Genomic DNA, 24701 nt, shown 5'->3' on the forward strand with positions numbered 1-24701 from the left:
TTACCCAACTTATCGTTTAATAAATACCATATAATTGGGTTTTTAATACCAGGATTCCGGCTTTATTTACTGGAATTATCATTACTATACAGAACAGTAATTTTAACAGAATTCTTCGTTCGTTTGGGCTCTTATTCATTAAATTTGATCTATTTTTGTCAAGTAAAAATTAAAGCTTTCTCGCAACAGTTTGTTGTGAGCCAGTGAGAGTCATGGAAGTTAAGACTTCTCAATAGCTGACGGCTTGTGAGTGTGACAATATAGTCAGTACTGCGCACAAGACGCCTTTACTTCCCAGACAAGCTGGCTACCCATCGATCTGAAGTTGGTTGGAGCCTCCACTGAGTATCAAACCTTATTTCTTCACAATAACTGTTCAGTGATGTAACCACTGGGCCATTGCGGTTCGATTTGTTTTTGTATCTAAAAAAAATATAAGAAAAACTTCTGCTCTTTTTTGGTGAATATGATTTGGTATACTAGTGAATACTTTTGCTAATTAATTATTTTTTTTCAAAAGCAGTTGCAGAAAGTGTCAGTACTAAATTTTTTCATATTGTTCACTTATTTATTATAAGTTTCATTGTGGATATTCAATATTAAACTGTCAAACTATTTAATCAAATTGTAGCTAAATTTCATTAAGTAGTATTTTTCTACTATATAAACATTAAAACAGATTCCTAATTTCATTGTTTGTAATTAAAACACAGTTTTAAATAATTTGAATGCAGTTCAGTTTTTTTTTAAAATTTTAATTTAACATTTCTTTAACCTAGAAACGAATATTTATTCCACGTAAATAAACCTTAAAACAGATTTTTAATGTAATAATTTATCATTGAAATGAGTTTAGCAAAACTTGGAATCTAGTGTAGTTTTTAATTATAAATTAATATTTATTTGGCTTAGCGACGAATTTTAAATTCAAGAAAGTACATTATAGGAAAAATACGTTCCATTTCGATTTTACTTAATGTTGTATAAGAAAAAATAGTTTAAATCACAAATTGTATGACTTATCTTATTGCTAGTGTGATTAAAACAATTAAGAAAAAAGATCATTAAAAAAGTATTCGTTCAAATAGGCTTATACACTCACTCAAAATAAATAAATGTGTAATGTAGCGATACTCAAATTATATTAAATGACAGTGTCGTCAAAAAAAAATTTTTTTTTAAATAAGATTATTAAAAAACACTCGTCAAAATGAGCTTATACACCGTAAAAAATTTTCTGATCAAATTACGATAAAAACTTACCATAATTTTTACCGTAAAATCTATCTTTACCAGAGCATACTATTAAACAATATCGTAATTTTTTTCAGTAAAAGTTATCATACTATCACCGTATCACTCTAATTAAATAAGTATTACTGCAAAATTTAGAGTATAATATTTTACGGAAGAAATTGATTTTGCGGATACAAAGTGATGGTACTTAATACCGTAATCCATAATTTTTTGCACTTACTCGGTGACTCAAGAAAGACGCATAAATTACTTTTACCAGAACTTGTTGCGGAACAAAAAAAAATTGATACACCGAAATTTTTTCTGCAATAATTATCATAAAATCACCGACTCATGCTAATTAAATAAATATTACTGTAAAAAGTACGGTATAGTACTTTACTGAAAAAATGGATTTTATGGATAATGCACCCTAAGTGCCGGTGCTTAATACGGCAATTTGATTCATATTTTTTTACCAAAACATGCTACGGAACAAAATATCTGATATACTCTAATTTTTACAGTAATAATTATCATAAAATCATTGAATTACTCTGTATATTACTGTAACAATTACGGTTTAACGTTTCACAGTAAGAGTTGATCCAAAGTGTCGGTACTTTATGCGGTGATTTTATCCATAATTTTTTACGGTGTATTCACCCACTCAAAATAGACGTAAGAGTTCGAATTATAAAAATAAAAATACTAGACATGATTAAAATAATACTTAGAAAGTTTTATTGAAAAATTTTAAAAAAATTGTCTAAAATTTGATGAAATTTTCTCTCCCCCTAAGTTAAATACAGAATCGCGTTAAAAACTTGATATGCTTAGCGTTTCTAATTAAAAGTTTCTCGTTAAAATAAATTTCATAAAATGATTTGGTAATTATTACTTCGAAATTTTTTGTTTCATCATTTAAAAGCTTTGAATAATACTCTATCAAAAGATCACAAGAACAGTCTGATACATTCCCGCAATAATGAAACGGAAATTGCCTTTGTGACTACGTCAAAGCACAATAAGACTAATCTGCATTGTGATCGTGGTGAGAATAGAGATCAGATTTATTGTCTTGAAGTTATGTTGACTACACTTTCTTTGCACACAACTTGAAGATTATTGTTCTAATTAATTCATTTCAAAATAATGGTTGAATATTCTTTATATCATTTAATTAAAAAAGAAAGTACGCAACTGTAATTTCAATTAGATTATGATAGCTAAAGTAGAAACAAGTATTGTCTTTCTTTATATGGATACATAGGAACGACAACAATGGTAAATTATATCATTATAATTCAAGGAAACATAATACTGTTATAATAGAGCATATAATTCCATAAAAGACAATAATAGTAAAATGGAACAATACAAACAAACAATAGTTAGAGTTTCTAATTTAAAACCGAATGTCATATAGCTTCAGCATCATGCTAGACTTTTTTAATAACGATTTTCATACATAATTTGTTTTATAAGTTTCTATCAATATTACTATTATTATTACTACTATTATTTTTGTAATTATTACTATTATTGTTATTATTCATATTACTTTATTATTATTATTATTTTATTATTACTCTTATTATTATTTAATATTATTATTATCTTATTATTACTCTTATTAATATTTACTGTTATTATTATCTTAGTTTTAACATTTTTTGTTTCATTTCTTTTTAAGAATAAGCAAAGTTTATTCAAATTTTAAATGGTATGATAATTCCTTTAATATTATTATTCTTATTATTACTACTGATATTACTATTATTATTCTTATATTTTATTATTGTTACACTTATTATTATTTTAGTACGGAAATTTTTTGTTTCATTCATTTTAAAGAATAAGCTAAGTTTTTTCAAACTTTGAATGGTACGATAACTCATTCAAAAATATTATTATTACTGTTATTACCATCATTATTTTATTTTGATTACTATTATTATTATTAATATCATTATTTTACTTTATTATTATTACTATTATTATCACTATTATTATTATTGTAATACAAAAATTTTTGTTTCATTCCTTTTTTAAGAATAAACAAAATTCTTTCAAATTTAAAATATAGTAACTCATTCAATTTTCTAATCATTTACTTAATGCTGCAGTATGTTTACATAGTTTTTATTGTAAACAGAGAAAAAGATACAGAAACAATTGAGAAAGAAAGCACAATTCTGGTAATAGGAACTAAAATATACCATAATTAAATTATTTTCGATAATTTTTCCTTACACATGGAAATGGCTATACAGGAAATTCTGGTTTTCAAAATTCTAACACTAATTATCTCACTTTTAGTTGAAAATACAAAACTAAAGAGTAAATTTAACCAAATAAATAGTTTAAAAATAGACAAATGAAAATTAAAAAAATGGAAGAAAAAAATTTCTAAAATTTATAATTTAGATCTTGAAATCAACATAAAAATATGATATGAAGACTGATATGAAATTTGCGTATTTCTTAGTAATAATTTAAATTTTCATGCAGATTTCAGAAGACTCAGATGTTAATTATCATACTTATTATTTATTTTTCTTTCTTACTGCTACTTTTTTAAATTTTTTATTTTTGAACTAAAAAAATGAAATTTGTTTTATAACTAAAACTCCTTTCTCTAAATATGTGAGCACATTGACTTTAAATTTTATATTTCTTGAAACAGAATTTTAATAGACCCTAGTGATATACCTTTATTCAAATATGTGAGTAACTACGCAAACTTTACATGACTATGATAGAAGAACAATTCTTTCAATATTTTCCACAAAAAAAAAATAAATAAATAAATTTGAGAAAGTGAACGTCGAACAGTGAAAGTGTTGATTGACTTTTGTATACATAATGTTGTTCAATTTGGTAAAGTTATTAAATAATAAATTTTTAATGCATCACATGCTTGTAAAAAAATATTGTCTATCATGTCTTGTCAAACATTGTCTTGAATCAAGCTCGTACTGAAAAGGCTGAAGTTAAATTTTAAAAAAAATTATTTATACATACAACAAAATTTTAAGTGTTCTATTTGCAATAAAGCAATCTTATAATGGTTTATTAACCAATACAATTAAATTTATTTTTCTTATAAATACATGATGTTAATTAAAAGTATTTAAAGCGCAGATGTAACTTGAATCAGATTCGCACTGAAACGTTTAAAATTAAACTTAAAATTTATATTTACAAATGCAGGTAACTAAATTTTAAATGTTTTATTTACGAATAAAGCCAACTAAATTTTAAATGTTTTATTTACAAACACAAATAAATTTAAGATGTTTTATTTACAAATAGATAGAAATAATTTTATAATGTTTCGGTTGCAAACAAACTAAATTTTAAATATTTCATTTATCAATGAAGCTAAATTTAAATTTTTTCATTTTTTAAATTTATTTCGTTCTACTATTATTATAACATTTTACTCAAAATTCTCTGAAGGCAACCTGAATAAGCAATATTAAATGCTAACTGTTAAACACGATATATAACATTTATGAAATGTTATACATCATTGTTATAAACAAATGTTATAAACATGATATATAACATTCATAAAGTTAAGAATAGCTGTATGAAGGAATTTATCGATGGAGTTTTGCTCCAATAGATTGAGCTTCGGTTTGAAATCCATTTATTTGAGGTACAAATGTGAATAGACGCAGTATTTTGAATCGTTTCTTTTCCAAATTTATTTCAATTTAAATATATATTCATACAATTGTCATATTTCTTACTTTTTGAGGGAAAAAAAAAAGAATTAATTGCCCCTAACAATAATAGGCCTAACTGACGTCCACGCTATTAAGTTGTCAGTATATTGTAGTAACTGACAACTTAATCGAGCTGATGTTGAATGAGGTTCATAACATGAACTAACAAAACACTAGTGATAATCCTTAACGTAGTATAAGGGTAACTTTTTTTTATAAGACATTATTTTACTTCAAGTCATGCAACTCACAGAAAAATATAAATTTTCTATACCACCTTGTTCATGTTTTGGAATTGCCTAATATTGAAAATAACAAAGAGTTCCCGTCGAGAATTCAGTCTTTAAAATTTTGCTTATCAACTATCTCATCATGCGTGATTTATACTTATTCTATAAATCCTTCGCTTATTTTTTTTTTCCTGTGACAAAAGACGAACTTTCACTTTCAGTTTCCTCCTCAAGTCGGAAAAAAATTATTATAAGTTCTGAAGAAAATATCGTTTGCTATAGAATTTCTAATCTTTGTACGTGAGATGATTTTTTTAACACTTTGATGAAATTAAAAAGTAAAGAAAAAAAAAAGTCGATTTACGAAGATTGCGCAACTATAGCGGTTCCTTTTCCCCCTTTTTAATTTTTTTTCTGACGCGAATAGAGAAAAGGAACGAATAATAAAACAAAAATGGCAACACTTTAAAAAAGTGACATCGTTTGGTCCGTTGGGTAATTCACATGTTGAAATAGAGAACGATAATTGGTATTACAACTAGTAGCTTTAATTGATGTTGACTTTGAATCTGGTTTACGAAATTTTATTAACTCGTAAGTTGAATTTATGCTTTTATAAATTCTATATTATAGATGGTCTAATAGATTAATAAAAAAAGCTAATTTCAAATAACTCTTGAGATTATTAAGAAAGTTCACTTATATTTCTTTCTTATTTGATTTGTGATTCGCCAAATTTAGGCCACCTTGGTCTGCAGACGATTAAAAAAATACAATACAGTTTCTGTTATTTAGAATTTGAAAAGGGAATGTCATTTTAAATAATTCAATGTGAAAAATTGTTTTTGCCTTTCCTAATCTAGAAAATTTAGGACGATAATCTAATAACAATAAAAAGAACAATGATAATTAAAATTAAATAATAATTATTTATGATAAGAACCAAACTATGTGCTTGGTTACTATCAACAATATTATCACTAATGAGACATTAAAAACTTGTGAATGGAACTTTATAATTTTTGTAAGCTTGTACTGCATCTAAAATTTTCAAATTAAAGATTTACTGATAAAGTAAAACCAAATCTAAAACTATACTTATTAATTTTAACTTAAACTAAACTTTAATGATTAATTTTAATATTAACTTAACCTTTAAGTTAAATTACAACTTTTTACGCATTTTTTTTAAATAAATTAGATTTTGTCAAACATATACTGTGCTTTTATAATATACTGTGCTTTCCAGAATTGAAGCACGTTTAAGAAGTTGTGATTCATAAAAAAATTAAATATTTTTTATAGATTTATAAGTTTTAGATTTTAGTTAGATCGGGAAAAAATAAGATACATATCTTTTGCTAATGTTTTTTAATTGCAATCATCATTTAATATCGTTATGACTAACTTGTCAAATTGAAAACCACTGTAGAATAATTCTTGGGAATTAATAATTCTTGGTATATGCTAATTTCCGCAATTAATTAATTGCCTCCAGATCACTTTATAAATAAATAAAAGCTTATAAATATGATAGGACACAGTTTCCCCCACTTTTTTTCCTGTCAAAACTGAACAAAGAGTATACTTTTCACACTTTTTTCTTTCATATAATTACATAAACATTGTTCTTCATGTTTCTTTTTTTCTTCAAACATTTGCTTGTTTATCTTTTCGATTCTAAATCAAATCCAATTATTAATTCTTCGAATTAATTGCTAATTTGTGCAATTAATTAATTTACGTTACATTACTTTGTAAATAGATAAAAACTTGTGAATCTGATTGGAACAGTTTCTCCCCTTTTAATCTGTCAAAACTTAAGAAAAAGTATATTTTCTGGCATTTTCCCCATATTTACCAAAACATTGCTCATCGCTTTTCATGTTTTTAAATAATTGTTTGTATTCTTTCAATTCTCAGAATGAAATCAATTGTGAGATGTTTGAGTGTAATGCTTAATATACGCAAATAACTCATTCGTGTTTGATTACTTCCTAAATTAAAGTTCATTCGACAGTCGACGGACGCAATTTTTCTTTTTTTAAAAACATAACAAAAAAAGCATATTCCTTACCTAGGCGTACATACATTAGTACGTCATTTTCCCTGCTATATTTACAGATATCATTTCATAATCATTGTTCATAAATTTATTGTTTCAACAAATAATTGCTGACCAGAAATTTGGTCTACTGTTCAATGACGGCTATAAAATAAAATAATAATTGCTTGAGTGTCTCAGGTGATAGAGCACTTTCCTCCCAATGTGGTGATCCGGGTTTGATTCCCAGCGATGGCTGATTGAAACAAATTCCGCACCCGGCTGACGCAAAATATGCTCCGTGGTGTACGGATCATGGGTTAGAGTCATTTTGCCGTCAGTCTAAACATGGGAGGTTTTCGTAGTTTTTCTCTCCATGTAAAGTAAATGCGGGTAAGTTTCATCTAAAGGTCGTCGGGCTATCGAAGTGAGAGTGCCATCCCCTCCGCAGAGGATCAAAATTGTGATGGCATGTCTTCGGATCATCCTCCGGGATGTTTCCCAGACCGTCGCCAATAGCCCAATGTGCAGCTCTAGTGCGACGTAAATTAACAACAACAACAAGTTTCATCTAAAAGTCCTCCACGAAGGCAAATTTCACTCGAGACTTGATCCATGAGTTACCTTGTCTTCCGGATTGGGTTCAAAATTATAAGGCTACGGAGTTGAATATTGGTAGTCGTGAACTCAGAATTGGGTCTGCTGTTCAACCCCGGTCATAAAATATGAAATAATTGCTTGAGCCATGGTGGCTATGGAGATAGAGCTCTCGCCTCCCGATTACGTATACCGGGTTCGAATCCCAGCAATGACTGGTCGATGCGAATTCCACACGCTGTTCACACCGACTACGGTGCTGAAGTAAAATATCCTCAGTGGTAGACGGATTATGGATTACAGGTCCCTTGTCGTCAGATCAACAGTGGAAGCCATTCGTGATTTTCTTCTCCATGTAACGCAAATGCGGGTTAGTTCCATCAAAAAGTTCTCCACGAAGGTAAATTTCTTCCAATACTTAATCCAGGAGTTCCCTTCTGTTCTGGATTGGGTTCAATATTACACGGTTACGGAGTTGAACATTAATAGTCGTCAGGGAGGGGGGCGTACGATGCGCCCACTTAAAGCTTGGAGGGGGGGGGAATTTTTACACTAAATAAAACGAATAGCTTGGGGGGGATGGGGGCTACTGATAGTCGTAAACTCAAAACTGTATCGGCTGTTTGATGACAGTTTTAAAATAAAAAGAATAATTGCTTGTCTATTATTCCAATTCTAAATTTAATCAAACATAGATCGTCTGAGTGTGATTTCAGTTTACACAGTAATTCATTACGTATACTCTATAAATAAATTAAAAATCTTTTAAATTTATGATTTAAAAATTTCTCTTTTTTTACCAAAAACTAAAACAGAAAAATAATACAATTTTTATTGATAGCAATACATAGACAGTATTCTTCTCTTTTTCATTGTTTCAATAATTGTTTGTGTTTCCAATTTGAAAATAAATTAAGAATAAATACGAGTAATTGAAGAGTTCATTGGAAGCTCATGCCGTATAATATGGAGAGAAAAAAATCTGACAAAATTACTATACTTGTAGAGTAAAAGCATTTCACGTATAAAAATAAAGCATAATTTCGGTTATTAAACAAAACAAAAAATGCAGTGTTTGAGCAACTCAATTGGTTTGTTACGGTAAAATCACTATTCCTGAATGTCTTGTGCTATCTGTTCCTCGGCTTGACAAGAGCTTGTTAGCCGAAATTAGCAGACGTGCCCCCATATTTATTTGCAACAATAAATAAATAAATAAATATAAATAATGGATGCATACGAGGTTGCTGTGGGATTCGAACCTGCTAAGTTCGAAGAATGTGATGTGTAACATTTAAGTCATTGATTTAGTTCAGTTTTTAACAGGCATTCGTATATTTAAAATATGCATTTTTTATAGTTGTAAAGGTTGGCAGATGTCATCTTAAGGTTTACATAAAAATGAAAACAACTAACCGACCTAAAATAAATTTAACAAGCTATTACCAAATGAAATAGAATTTTTCAAACTAAATATTTTTGCGTCATCTAAAATTTTGATTGTAGTAGTAGATAATTTACGTCACACTAGAAGTGCACAATGAGCTATCGGCGACGGTCTGGGAAATATTCCTGAGGATGATTCGAAGATTTGCCATTACAATTTTGATTTCCTGCACAGGGGTCTCCCCCTCTTTGATACCTCGACGACCTGCGAGTGAAGTCGAGCACTTTAAGGTAGAACAATTTAATGAGGACTGATACCGCGCAATCTCGGCCCCTACGCAGAGTACTCAAATTGATCACCCACCCACTCACTGACCACAACTGCTTGATTTTAGTGTTCTACAGGGAACTGTGCCATACGATCAGTCCACTGTTTGGCTACCATAAAGTCAGTTTTACAGTAAATTTTACCCAATTCTGGTAATCCTGGCCAAATTCGATTCAAATTCTTTGATCATACTTTTTTTCTCAGTGACAATAAAAAGAAGGGCTTAAATTTCCAGATATAAATATAGTACTGCTAGCTTTAGGTACAGAAAATTAATATAAAATCCCCTCAGATTTTAAACATGGTTGCTCAAAAGAAGAAAAAAAACATTTTGTAAATTAATATTTCTATACATTCTAAAGAAATTCTCAAATTCATTTACTTAACATATTTTTTTAATTAGGCTATTCAATTATTATTCTTTTACAAAAAGTAAATTAATTTTTATTGTAATTTTAAAATCCAATGATTCTCCGATTATTTTGTCATCAAAAAATTACCTTCATGAATTATGACTAAAGATGTGATTTAATGCCAAACTCGATTTATTGCCAAATAAAGCAACCTGCTTCATAGATCTTTCTTTCTTATATATGACGTAAGAATACTGTTGCGTGATAATGTATTCAGTTTGAGTTCTGAATGAACTTAAGTCAGACGGGAATTCATTCATGTTGCCTCGGGGTAGAGTTAAAATCATTCTTCCAAGATAAAAATCGCACTTTAAATAAAAAAAATTCTTTGCATTGATCCTGGATAAAAAAAAAAAGAACATTATTTAGCCCAGTGTGTGCTTTTATGTACTTTTTTCTGTTCATTAAGTTTAATTAATTTTAAATTGGGAACAACTAGTTAATATTTCGTTAAAGTTTTTGCATAACATATACGTGATGATCGTTTTCGGAAACGTTACAGAAATATCCTTTGTAACAGTTAAAATGCATATCAAAGGGTAACACACTAGATCCGAAAAAAAGTATGCTTTAAAGAATAATGTTGCCCCGATATTAATTTTAGAGAAGGGACATTTAGAATAGAGGAGAGATTTTCTAGATAGAATTAAGTTTATAAATTACCTCCATTTTATGTGGGCACACTGAAGGTCGGGATAGCCTGATCGGTAGGGAGCTGGGTCCATGTCCGATAGCTCGTGGGTTCGAACCCGGCAGGCCGAAGACTCCCCGTGTAGCAAATCGTGACTAATGCGCGTTAAATCTGTCCAGTCGCAAAGTCCTCCATGTTCCCATTGCAAATCAATACCTCTGGGGGTACTGGATTTGGAGATCGATCGTTCAGGTATATCAGGTATCGTAATATTCAGGTCAAAATTACTATCTGTGGATGAATGAATGGATGTATGAATAGATCCGCCCTACAAACGGGTGTGACGTATGAGTGTGGGAGAAGTCGAATTCTTGGCCCCACTAGAAAACAAGAACAATCGCATCCCTATAACAGGCATGCGTCAACAAAACTGAGGAACATTTTTTCTTCTGTTGTATGAGATTTTTTAACAGATCTTAGATACTTTAATATCGCTGATTTCAAATCTGCAATCGGGTTCTCTCTCCAAGCTATAATTTTTTAATGACATTTTTTGTCTATTTATAATCTATTTTTAATCATTTTAATAAAAAACGTTATATGTAACAAAGGGTCGCCTAAATGCTGCTAAAAACTTCTAGGACAGTTAGGGCACATCAGAATTAAAACTACATATGAACTCATACCCGGAAATGTCGTCTTATGCCGCTATGGACATTTCCCTATTATGAACTATTTCTCCGCTTGCCTTTAACCCTTTCGCACCGGACTGTCCCAGTCCATGGGTGAAAGCCCTTATATAGCAAGACGGAAAAGAGAAAAACCTGGTACGTAAAACATTTCATTCCAGCATTTTTTTCGAAAAAAATGAAATATCTGTAACTATCTAGATTTCCTTGTTAATTCTGGCATATATATAAAACTGCTTACTTTCCAAGATAAAGTAGATATTGTTGAAAAATTTAAAAAAAGAATAAGTTCCCAAAACTAGCTATAACTGAAATGATTTTACTACCAGCCTTTCCTCTTTTCCGTCTCGCTTTCACACCTGCTGATTTTTTGCCGTATTGAAAGGGTTAAACAGGTCACAATAGGGAAGCACCAATAACTGCGTCAGACGACATTTCCGGAAATGGGTTCCCACGCACTTTTAATCCTGATTATGTGCTCCAACCTCCATCGAAGTTTGTCGCAGCATTTATGTGAACTATTGTCCGACAAAAAATAGACTGAAAATGTCATTAAGTAACTAATTTATTATTTGAAATCCCCACACCCGAATTAGGCAAGATCAAGTATATGTATAAATGCAAAAAAAAAAATTTGTTCCCCGTTGTCTCATGTTTGTGAACATCGGGAACGAATTAAGCAAAACTGAATCAAGCTTAGATGAAATGTAAAGTGAGAAAAGACATACAAATGATTAAAATTGCAAAGCGATTACGTATGTTCCATTATTGGGCATGTTTATTTGTACCATTTTCGGTAATATATGAAATAAATTTCATCAATTTCTAGCGATTCCACACACGAAGCGTGTGATGCTGAAAATTTTAACAAATATTTTAGAACACAAGAAAGCTCCGTCTTCTGCTCTCTTCGCTTGCTAACTTCCTAAATGCTTTTCCTTCATCATTGTTTTTTTTTTTTTTTTTTTTTTTTCATAAAGGTTGATATTTTTGCAAAAACAAAATATTTCGTGAATTAAGTATTAAATTAATACAATTTTATCTAAGATCATTTTGCTAATATATTAATTGTAACGAAATAAGAAATCTCGAGAGAGATAAAACTTTTTGGAACTGGGGATAAATAGTCATTTTTTACTACAAAAAAAAATAAGGAAATAAAATCGCGAATAAACTCGTTTTAAATTTCAATAACTTTCATACAAATTAAAACTTCGAAAAAAATAAATGGCCAAGGAAGAAAAAAATATGGCTCTATGAAGAACATCAAATTTCAACACTGAAGTTGTATTTCGTCAGCCTGCAAACTAGTGCACTTGATATTTTTTTTACTACAAGTTTCACATTTTATAATTTTCGAACTAATTATCGTGTGTTATTTTTTTATTCCATTGTATTCCCTGTGCATTTTTCTGCATATCATCGTAATTTCAAGCTTCTAAGCTTTAGAGATTCTGCGGAGCACAAAAAAAAAAGTGTAACATAAAGTTGAACACCCAGAACAGTGTTGGTGACGCTTGCAATTCTGTATGAGAGAGAGACATTATTCAAATATCCGGAAACAATTAAACAATTCCTGGAAAGAAAAAAAACTAGACATAAATATTACATTGATATAAAAAACAAGAAATACACACTTTCAACAACTTTTAAATAACATTTACACGAAGAGTTTAAGTGTATATTCGTGGGCTAGAATTTACGTATTTTAATTTATTGTCATTTTCATTTCTACTAATTCAAAAATTTTTTAATATAAATTTTTTTATAATTACCGTAAAAAATTTTATGTATTGTTATGGAACTTATTTTCAATAGTAAAATTATCAAGTTCAATTCAAAATACTAATACAAAATACAAATACAAAATAAAATACTTTCTAATTTCGGTATAGCTATTATGATTTATTGCTTTTGATCGCAGTGCTGCCATCTAGTTTTGATTTGATGAATCCTAAGAATATTTTAGTCGAAATTATATTTACGCTACGGTTTTACACCATAAAGTAGGTAGAGCGGGACAGATCAAAAGCTGTGCAATTATGTTCGATACTTCTATTTCAAATTTTCAGATTAAATCCAAAAATTTGTTTTTTCCATAATATTGTTAACAAATAAAATAAAATTTAAAGAATAAAATCAATAAAGTTGAGTTATATTCCTTCCTTGCCCACAAGTTTAAAAATTTGCAACTAATAATTAGTTATATGGTTTGAATTTTATATTTAAAACCACTGAGCTGCAATTTTTCGTCTTATATCATTTTACTCTTAGAAAGTTCGCATAACATAATAATCTAAAACTGAGTTGGTTAGTTTAAACCTCTTCGGTTCTATGTACTCTTCATTTATGACTTCATTAAAATGAACAGCTTTCTTCTTAAGAGTAACCACTAAAATTAAAAAATTCCACCATTTTCCAAAGCCCTGTATAAAATTTTCTCTAGCTCGTTGAAGAAAATGACATAAAATACTGCTTTTGATTTTCAATAATAAAATACATCATATAAAACTAAATTTTTGGTATTCAATTTATAATTTCCGTGGATATTATCACTGAATGGAGAAATCTGAAATTGCGGGGCCTTGGTCAAATTTCTCACTTTTTACGATATACGTATATTCTTTTCTATTTAATGTAGCGGGAAGTACTTTATTCATTAAAATGAATTCAGACAGCAATTTTTTTTTTTAAATAAAATAATAGAAATCTACCAAAAACTGAAAATCTTATACTTATGAAACCTTTCCTTAGGGAATAAAATAAATATGATCATAACAATAAATTTTTTTAATGAAAATAACTGCCGACATTTAAAAACAATTATTTAATGACGGCAGCTCTTAAATCCTTCTCCGTAGTCCCTTCGAATCGTGTATCCTTGTGCCATTGAAAGTAAGAAAGATACATAAATTTGAACTAATAAAAAAATTAGTTAAAAATAGCTCGTTTATTACAAATTGACGCATTTTAAATTTTTGGATCAGCAAATTTATCTGTTAAAAACGGAGTTATGGTCGTCTTGAATTTGTTATTTTAAATTTCATTTAAATTCCGTGTGCTGCCATCTAGACGAACAACAAAGAACAGAAAATGAAATTGAGAACATTCAACATTTTACTGACTTGTTCTAAAAAATATCGAAGAGTTTTTCGAAGAGAGAATATCATACAATTTCAAGTTTAATTACAGATTTCTTAGCTTTTATAATTTCTTTAATTTCATAAATTTAATTTTTTTAATCAATCTTAATCTAATTTAATTCAATTTTTCAATAGACTATTTAATTTTTATTACATTTTATAAATAATATGTATACTAAACAATCAATGTAACTGCTTAGTTTTTAATTCAATACAAGTGTATAACTCATTAATTCACTGTCGCGACTAAATCGAACATCAGAATCTATTTTTAACTCTTTATTCTTTATTTCCTTTACTACAAAAATGTAAAGCCAAATTATTTCAAATTTAATATTAATTACACGGGGTTGGCTTTGTTTTTGACGATTTTATTTTTCTATAAATCGCCAACTAAGGATCTTGATCCATGCTCGGTTTCGCCCGCTATCCGACCGTTATCGAAATTTACTAGAAAAATATTTCATCATTTTCGAAGATACATCTCTTAATCTCTAACAAAGACAACTGATTCTACTTTGTTTAATTGCATAATGGCCATTGTTACTAAAATAAGGTAATTATTTTGATGCATTAGTGGACTATCAATTCTTCACAACTGTAATGTAAAATATGTATGCTCCATGATCTTCCATCATAAACATTTCCCCATAAAATAAAATAAAATAAGACACAGCCATATTTAACCTGAGGCTAAAGGCAAAATCCATCAGAAATTATATGAGACGGGTCATTTCCAACCCAAATTTATACATTTGTTTAATTTCGATTCTTCCAAATTATTTGTCATAAAAACTTATTTAATACCCTTTATTACTTTATTTATTTATTTTTTTTTTTTGCTTATATGACATTTATAAAATAAAATGTTGGCATTCAACGATTCAAAAAAAATTATTTCGCCATATTTATTCTTGTGCATTAAATCTGCAAATTATTGTAGTCTTGTAAAGTTTGAAATTTTCCCATTTCACTATGTAAGTTCTCATTAATTTTTCACTTGTAAATCTATATTTGGTAAAGAGTATAAAATTCAGATTTCATAGTATTTCTGTTTTCATAGTAGACTTTACATATTTTTTTTACATATTAATTTTATTTATATTCAATTGTTTATCAAAACACAATTGAAACGTAATAATTTTCTTAAAATTATTTTTCTGTTATAACTTATATACAATCAAATTTCTCTTTGAAACCTTTTGGTTTCAAAGAGGGGAAGGGGTTTAAAAAAAATCTTTAAAGTGTCCGACAAATGACCCCTTCAAATGTTATTAATAATGATATGTAAATAAGCGAAGCAATACCAAATTTTTAATTATTGTACAATTTATATTGTATGATTTGTATATCATAATTTATATTGTTTCAAAATACAGTGCTTACATGACACAAGGGCAAATGCGGACAGTGGCCATGTATTGACTGAGACAGAAGATGATTAAGGGCACAAGTACGCATTTTAATAAATTTGAAACCATTGTTTGTATGTTATTTTATTGTTTCATTATTAAGTATTTTATTACGTTTGTTAACTATTAACACTGAATATTTTATTTGATATTATAAGTCTTTAAAACTTCCCTGAATTACATACAATTCATACATTGTAGATTGTAAAAAAAAATTTAAAAAAAGCTATTTTGATAATAACATGATTATTTTAATGTTGCGTGCCACGTAACTTTGTAGTTAGCTGTATTCATTATTGCCTTTGAGAAAAATGTTTTTACAATTTTTTTGCAGTTATAAAATCAAAAGAAGTAGATATGTATATATATATGTATTTTTGATAAATACTTTACACCAGTGGTGCGCAAACTAGGGGTCGCGACCCCTGTGGGGGTCGCCAAATTTTTATGAAATGCATTATCCCTGCATGCTGCATACCATACAGTATACATATAAAGAGTGAAGCGCCGTCACTCACTGTTTAATTGCAATTGGATTTCCAAAATGTCACGAAATATCGAGTCAGAAGTCATAAAACGCATACAAAATTCATTTCTATTTGCTTTACAACTGGACGAGACTACAGAAGACTCAGCCTTGCCAAAAATTTTGGCTATCCGTGGAAAAACAATATCCCGTTTTATGCAAGAATGTCATCAGAATGTTAATACAATTTGCATCAACGTATTTATGTGAAACTGGATTTAGCAAACTAGTTTCAATAAAAACTAAATACCGCTCGTGTTTAAACCCTGAAGATGATATGCGAATTGCAATTAGCAACATACATCCAAACATCAATGAGATAATTAGAAACTTGCAGCCACATACATCTCATTAAAGGGCAATTTACTGATTTCTATGCTATACAAAAAGTATTTTCTTAAAATTATAAATAAAATTAATATCAGTTAAATATGACGATGTTTTTTCTCGATGAAACGAAAGAAATGCGCGAAATATACGTCGTATTTGTGAACATTTATCTCTAGGGGTCGCCAAAAATTTTCTCTCCACAAAAGGGGTCGCAGTCGAAAAAAGTTTGCGCACCGCTGCTTTACACTTATCACATTTAAAAAAAATAGTGATGTATGTGAATTTTTAGATCTAACAGGAGCAATTGAATGGAGCCAAGATTTGTAGAAACATAATTGAATGATCATAACTGTGTAATCAGTCGAGCTCAAAATTCTGAGTTTTGAATATTTCCCCCTTGATCATACCAATATTCATTCTAAATTTTGAAATTTATTTTGGAAAAAGCCAAGTTCCTAATAATTATAATAATTAGACTGCCAAAAATTAAATATATTATTCGTTTATTTTATCATTTCGTATTCTCGCTGTACTAGACGGTTTAAAAAAATAGTGTTTAATATTGAATATTCCCTATCATTCCAATCTTCATTCCAAATGTTCACATTATTCTTCAAGCCTACTGACGAACTCTTTTTATTTCACGATTTATCTCTGAGCTATTGAAAGGAGGGTTTTGAAAAAATCTTTCCAATTCGACACATTGCATTTTTTGTTTGTTTGAAAAAAAAGCTTTTTTTTTCTTAATCTTTCAAAACTTCACATAAAAACTATATTAGCAGTGAAACTGAAATCCAAATAATTGTTTTTGCGCATTGTTTACTTAAATTGTTAATTGAGATGCTTAATTTCACAATTTAATAAATAATTTAATGTTAAAATAAACTCTTGATTCAATTGTTGTATTGCGGATGAAATCTGAAATCTATTTACAAATTCAAAACCTGTATCACTGCTATTGTATTTGATTTTACTGAAATGCCAAAAACGAAATGCTGAATGAAATATATAAATAAAAAATCAGATTCTGTGTTTAAATTGCAACTCATTATTTTGATAGTTCGAAATGTTTAAAATTGAAAACATAACACAAATTAAATTATTTGTTTTAATAATATTTTTAACAATGATGTATGTACAAATGTGAGATACGTGTACATTTTCTTCAAGAAAATGACCATGTCAGTTTATCGTGACTTTTTCCAACTGGAAAATCAGCATACCATCCGAATGATCCATTTTTATCAGTATAGGCACCCATGTCCAAAAATCCATCATGATCTTCTTGACCAAACGATTCTTCACTTTCATTCATGTCCACATCTGGCATGTCCTTAAAAACAGCATCGCTTTCTTTACTTGTGAGGCTATCACTTTCATCAGAATCTTGTCGAGCATTGGATTTGGAATTTCGTATGGTTGAGTATGCTGTTTGAATTTTATCAGGAACACTGCGTTTTTTAAAATGGCTGGGATTATGTGAGCGTTTAGAACCATCAAAATTTTTACTCTTCTCTTTGTTCGATTTTTCAAATTTGTCATTTTGACTTCTCCCTGAAGTTTCTAAATCTTGTTTATGGAGGTCCGAATCTTTTGTAATGTTGTCTTCGTGGGTTTTCGAAGAAACTACCTCAGGCATTGCTTTCTTTGAGATTGGAATAGTTTTTGTCTCCGAAAAAGATTCTTCTATCAAAGTTTCAGTACTAAATCTTGGGAGATGAGTGTAACCGGTATGTTTCGGTTTCTCTTCATTATATTGTTCTATGGGTTGCGTATTACGAGAAAAATCACTCGTTGGGGAGGAATTTTTCTGAAATTTTTCTTTTTCGCCACTAAAGAAAGGGATATTGTTATTAATGTTATTCATAGTGTGGTGATTATCCGTGTTAACTGATCCAGGCTGATTTGCCACTGGACTGCTCATGACGCTTAACTTAGAAGTCTCTTGTCTTCGGTGACTATTGTATTCGAAATTTGTCGAATGACCATGAGGGACAGAAATTGATTTAACAGAGTTACGTGGTTGTTGAACTTCATCTTGTTCGAAGGAGCAAGATGAACTTACATCTTTTTCATCACATTCAGGGTCTGAATTTCCACCGTATGTCGACTCCGTATTTGCATTATAATTTTGATCCTTACCTCGACTATTATTGTTTCCCAAAAAGCTTGATTTCACTGTTCTTTGTTGTACGTCTGTATTAGCATTGTCTTTAATGTTATAACTGTATTTTGGTGAATTAATGGGAGAGACATCTGGATATTTTTGGACGCCAGATTCTTTTTTGTATCCAGAATTCCCCACGTTATATACATCTTGCTGTTTCGAAGTTTCTTCGCATTCAGCAGATATGCTGGCTTGGTATTCGGAACTGCATGGAGTTATATTTTCGTTGTGATTGTAGTAAGGTAAAGTATGCGATTTTGGTGCTGATGGCTGATTGTAATTAGCTACATGCGCTTGATAATTGTCTAAATTCCGACTTCGTGGGTGCGAGGATCGTGTAGGTGGATTTTTAGCATTTACGGAAGGATTGCCATACGCGGTACTTTTATATTCAGCTTCAATTTGTGGTTGAGAGTTAGAATGTGGATGATTACGATGATTGGATTCATACTGATTAAAAAATTCGGAATGGCCTCTTTTCTGATGGGGGGCTGTATCAGTATAAGGAGTAGCTGGTGAAGGTGATTTTGCATAAGAGGGCGAGTTTTGAAATTGTAAGGGAGCATGGTTCTTTGTTCCCAACTGAGGTCGGACTGAAGCAACAGCATTGTTCTTATGATTATAGCTGGAAACCTCCAGATGTGGAACATTGTTAGAAGAAGAGAGAGGTTTCGCATGATTATTATGGGATTGATGAGAAGGGGTTTCATTAGGCTGATAATAATTATTTTCTGGGTTATTAGGAAATGGTGCAAAAGATGGTTCACTATTTGACTTAAGATGATTTGGCTGGTACTGATTAGAACCAGAATGGGTATATTCTTCAGAATGGGAAGAGGCAGAAGAAGGAGGTGCATTGTGTGATGATTGTGAGTGTTGTGCTGAATAAGAATGTGGTAAATAATGGCGCAGACCTGGCTCTTCTAAACTTGCAGGAGCGTCTCGTGGATATTCACTTTCTCCAGAGAAAGGAGTACCAGGCAATCTAGGTAATTTATAGGGCCGAGGACTTTGATGTGATGTTTGCGATTGAGAAGAAGGATAGCTTGACTGATACTGATTAGTATTTTCCCTGTTTTTCTGCCGATAATCGGTTTCTCCGGAGAACGGTGGGGCAGGCGAAAGAGATGGATTGCTTACTAAAGGTCTTTGGGCTGGAAAATGCGGTTGTGAATAGCCATGTTTAGGTGGTTTTCCTTGAGGCGATGTATGAAATTGTGTGGATGGATGGCTTGGTTTATATCGATCAGTACTGTCGTGGTTTTTCTCACGATAATCGGTTTCTCCGGAGAACGGTGGGGCAGGCGAAAGAGATGGATTGTTTGCTAAAGGTCTTTGGACTGGAAAATGTGGTTGTGAATAGTCATGTGTAGGTGGTTTTCTTTGAGGCGATGTATGAAATTGTGTGGAAGGACGGTTTGATTGATATCGATCAGTACTAGCGTGGTTTTTCTGACGATAATCGATTTCTCTGGAATAGGATGAAACTGACGAAGGTGGTAGATTTCTTATTAAAGGCTTTTGAGTTGGAAAATGAGATTGTGAATAATCATGCTTTGGTGGCAGTTCTTGTTTATACTGACCTTGGCTGTCTTGGGAGTTTTGATAATTACTTTCTTTAGAATACGACGCTCCAGATGAATGTGGATAATGAAATGATGATGGTGTTTCAGAGTTTGGCGAAAATGATGAAGGATGAGTGTAAGTAACGGGTCTATGTTCATTAGAATTTATTACATTATAATTTTGTTCTTTTGCATTTGTGATAACTGGACCAGATAACGTTTTATGAGAAGTAGGTCGATTATAAGGATTTATGTGAGGACCTGGTGCATAATGATTCGGTTCAGAATTAAATTGGGGTTTTCCCTTATATACATTGTCTTTTTCAGAAAACGGTAGTGGCTTTTCATTTGCAGTAACGGGTCCAGAAACAGTTTTATAAGGGGGTGCCCCGTTTTGTTGTAAATTAGGATGTAATTCAGGCCCTGCCTCTTGATGGTATGATTCAGAATTAAAATGTTTGTTTTTCCAATTACTAGTTTCCTTTAGAGGGGAAGAAAATGATGATTTTTGGTAATGTCGGTGAGGTCTCGCTGGTGATAAATTTGGAGGATTTGATTCAAATTGACTTGATGGGTTTGCATAACTATTTTCTTGATATTTTGCGTTTCCAAAATAAGGTGCAGAGTGTTTTGATAATTGCGGATTGCGCATTGCTGGCTTTTGGTTTAGTGGATGAGATTGGTAAGAAGGAGGGTTGTAAGTTTTCGGGATATCTTTTTCGGAATTGCTTGCATCATTATTTCGATTATAATCAACTTCCTGAGAAAAAGAAGCAGCTGGCGATTGTTCATAATTGTAAGGGGGATCTTGATTAGAAGAAAGAGGAGGTGATGAAGGATACTTCTGATGTTCTAAATTATATTGGCTAGATGGTATGTCTCTACCTCTTTCATCATGAAGGTCTTCTGCAGAATTTGAAGAGTAGGTTGGAGAATAGGAACCCTCTGGTACACTATTAGGGTGTGAATGGGAACTGTTTGGAGAAGGTGCATGATAATAGGAATCAGATTCATACGGAGCTGAGTTGGAATTGACTTCCCCTGAATATTGGGAATTTGGAGTATGAGTTTCAGAATTTCCAAAACCATATTTATAATTTTTCTTATCGCGTTCGTCTTCCTTGGAATGGGAATTAAATGAAGAAGGCTTATAACTGTTTGATTCTGGTCTATCATAGTTATCGTTGTAGTTATGTTGGTGGTTCTGATCTACATTTGAACTAGATAAAGTTGGCTTTTTAGAAGGTATTTTTGATGGTGGCTTGTTCAATTTATGACTACTTTCAAAATTTTTAAAAACATTCTTATAATTAGATTTTGGTGGAGCGAATTTTATTAACGCTTTTGAAGATTTTGTTTTATTTACATGAGCAATTTGATAAAAGCGATTTCTTCCTAAATCAGCACCCTTAGTGAAAAACACACTGGAAAAAGGCACTATTTTTACTGCTTTATTAGGTTCGTGCGAGTTTTGACTACTTTCCTCATCTTCGTCGTCATATACTGTATTATGAGAAGAATATGATCGTTGTTCAACTTGTGGTAGAAAATTTGATTTTGATTCTTGCTGTGATGTGGTGACAGACTGCAATCTACCACTTTTAAGAGGTTTGTACCCTTCAGAACTACTTCTAGAATTGTTCTTTAAATCTGAGTAATATTTAATGGGATACAATCGAACTGGTTTTTGTATACTCTGAGAATGTTTAAGATCCAATTTGTTTGGAAAATTGGGATCTTCGGACCTCAAATTGTTTGCTGATCTATTAGAAGTGCGTTCATGAAATGGTCCGTTTTTGCGAAATTCCAGCGGAGACTCGGAATACAAGTCTGCAGAGTTTGAAAACACACCTGTATTGCTGTCTCCATTATCAGAGGAAAAGTTGCTTCCGAATTGATTAGAAGAATTAGGATGTTTGGAGGTAACATTCTGGCCAGCTAAACTTATTTGCATCAATTTCCTAAAGAAATCGTTTCTATTAGATATTAATTTAGATTTCGCATTGCTGTTTCCTAATTTGGCACTTATAAGTTGATTTTGTGTATAATTTGGTATAGTATCATCATAATCATGTTCCTTCTTTAAACCATGGAAGTCACTTGTTTCTGGATATCGAGGAGAAGAGATGCTTGAATTAGACGTAATGGACGAAGATTGAGAGGAATTGTGGGAATTCAAATCGGTAGAGTTCGGAGTTCGAAGCACCCAATTTGGTCTCCTTTGGTCTGTTGTAACAGCAGATGTATCATGTTGGTGTGGATTTGGCTTAGGTATTTGACTAGGTAATTCATCTACGTTGGTGGCATGATGAAATTTAATCATAAAAACCACAAGAAAAATTAGGCTCTCGTAATTCTGAAAGGAAAAACAAATATAAATATATATAGAATAATACGGTATTTTTATTAGTAAATGTCAACTTTAGTTATATACTATTAGTTTCTAAGCGATTTACTTGCGGAAATACAGTAGAGGGCCGATTATTCGAACTGCTCGGGACCGATCTTCGTTCGGATAATTGGAAATTTGTTTAAAATCTTGTTTAAACGATTGTTATTTATTCACTAACATCTATTCACACTTTTAAAAGGGTTAAAGCTAGTTAGCTAGTTATAGTTAATTTACGTCGCACTAGAGTTGCACGGTGGGCTATTGGCGATGGTCTGGGAGACACCCCTGAGGATGATCCGAAGATATGCCATTATAATTTTGATCCTCTGCAGAAGGGATGGCACCCCGCTTCGATAGCCCGACGACCTGCACGCGAAGTCGAGCACTTTACGGTAGAACAGTTCAACAAGGACCCATACCGCACACCCTCGGTTCCTACGCAGACTGATCCAAGTGGTCACCCACCCGCACACTGACCGTAGCCAGTGATGCTTGACTTCGGTGACCTGCTGGGAGCCGTGTCTTAACGATCCACTGCGGGACGGGGGGTTAAAACTGGCACTACTATCTAAAATACTGGAGTGTTTAAAAAAATTTTTTTTCAATTTTTAAATATTTTTTATTTATTAAATTTTTTTAAAAACTTTTTTCTCATTTCGTATTTATTTTTTCATATTTCAGCTTTTTATAAATATTTTTTGTCAATTACTGACTTTTTCTTTTCATCCCATTGCAAAAGAAATCCAGAAAAGACCTTTGTTTCAAAGAAGATGCTCTTTTTTTTATATTGTCGATAAGTTAAAAAGTATTCTTAACTTAAAAGGAAAAAAAAAACGAATTAGGACATAGTTCGGATAATTGGACGTTCGAATAATAAGGGTTCGTATAATCGGCACTTTACTGTATTATTAATACCTATATTACGTCTACATTCCATTTTTTAGTCTCCTTTTTCTGCACTGTTTAACAACTGATTGCATATTATAACTATTTATACGATTGGATATTAAGTTAAATAGAACTCATCATCGTGGGACCTCGATTATTTTTACCAGTATTACATTTAAGATATTTCGTAAGCTATAGCTTTTTCCTCCTTGATACCAAGCCGCCTACCGATACTGATCAAGTTTACTAAATCTAAATAAAATCTTGATATAAAGAGCTATTGTTAACTTCATATGGTTGAAACACGTTGTTTTCATAAACCGACACAGAAATGCAATATCGAGAAGAAAATTCGGAAAGTGGAAAATTTATTTTGACTTTTCGTCTATAAGTTTCATTATGTAAATACACGTTGTTTCCCAAAAATTCCACACGATGAAAGAATTGGGTAGATAAACGAAATTTGAAACAGATATGTTGAGACAAATGTGATAAGTTTCATGATTTTTATATAATAACCAGTTAATCTAGTAAATATCAGAGAACTTTATTTAATATCATGTTTCCATTCCATGCATCCTTCCAAGTATCCTTCTTAAAACCTTTCTTTTATTTCAAGAAGTAGGAAATTGAATCGCATTGACGCCTATTCAGTTTCAGAGTGTAGCGTAGCTACCACTACGACTTATAAATTCCAATTCACTAGTGTGTAAGATACTTATGTTAACTTGATTTTATCCTTAGATAGCTTTTGATAGAAGACAGTTGATACTGTTGGTAGTCTAGCACCGCGGAGGTTACCGAAATATTGAAAAACGCTTCTAGGAAACAATTCTAAATATTGCTGAAACACTGCGAAATGTACCTGAATATTATGTCTATATATATATATATATATATACTCATTTTAGCTTACATGTTTGATGAGGGCTGACATCTAGTTTAAAATAAACTTTCTCTGAACACATGACAAATAGTTTGGCTCCG

General features: G+C 30.8%; 1 protein-coding gene across 1 annotated transcript; it reads right to left on the bottom strand.

Annotated features, from left to right (window-relative positions):
* Window positions 1-17796: 17796 nt before the first annotated feature.
* LOC110282570 (homeobox protein 2-like) lies at window positions 17797-22757 on the bottom strand. The gene has a single exon (XM_021146352.3). It carries the CDS (start codon window positions 22755-22757, stop codon window positions 17868-17870), a length of 4890 nt encoding a protein of 1629 aa, XP_021002011.2. The 3' UTR covers window positions 17797-17867.
* Window positions 22758-24701: the final 1944 nt, after the last annotated feature.

This window comes from Parasteatoda tepidariorum, chromosome 8 (genome assembly GCF_043381705.1).
Source record: "Parasteatoda tepidariorum isolate YZ-2023 chromosome 8, CAS_Ptep_4.0, whole genome shotgun sequence".
NCBI lineage: Eukaryota > Metazoa > Arthropoda > Arachnida > Araneae > Theridiidae > Parasteatoda > Parasteatoda tepidariorum.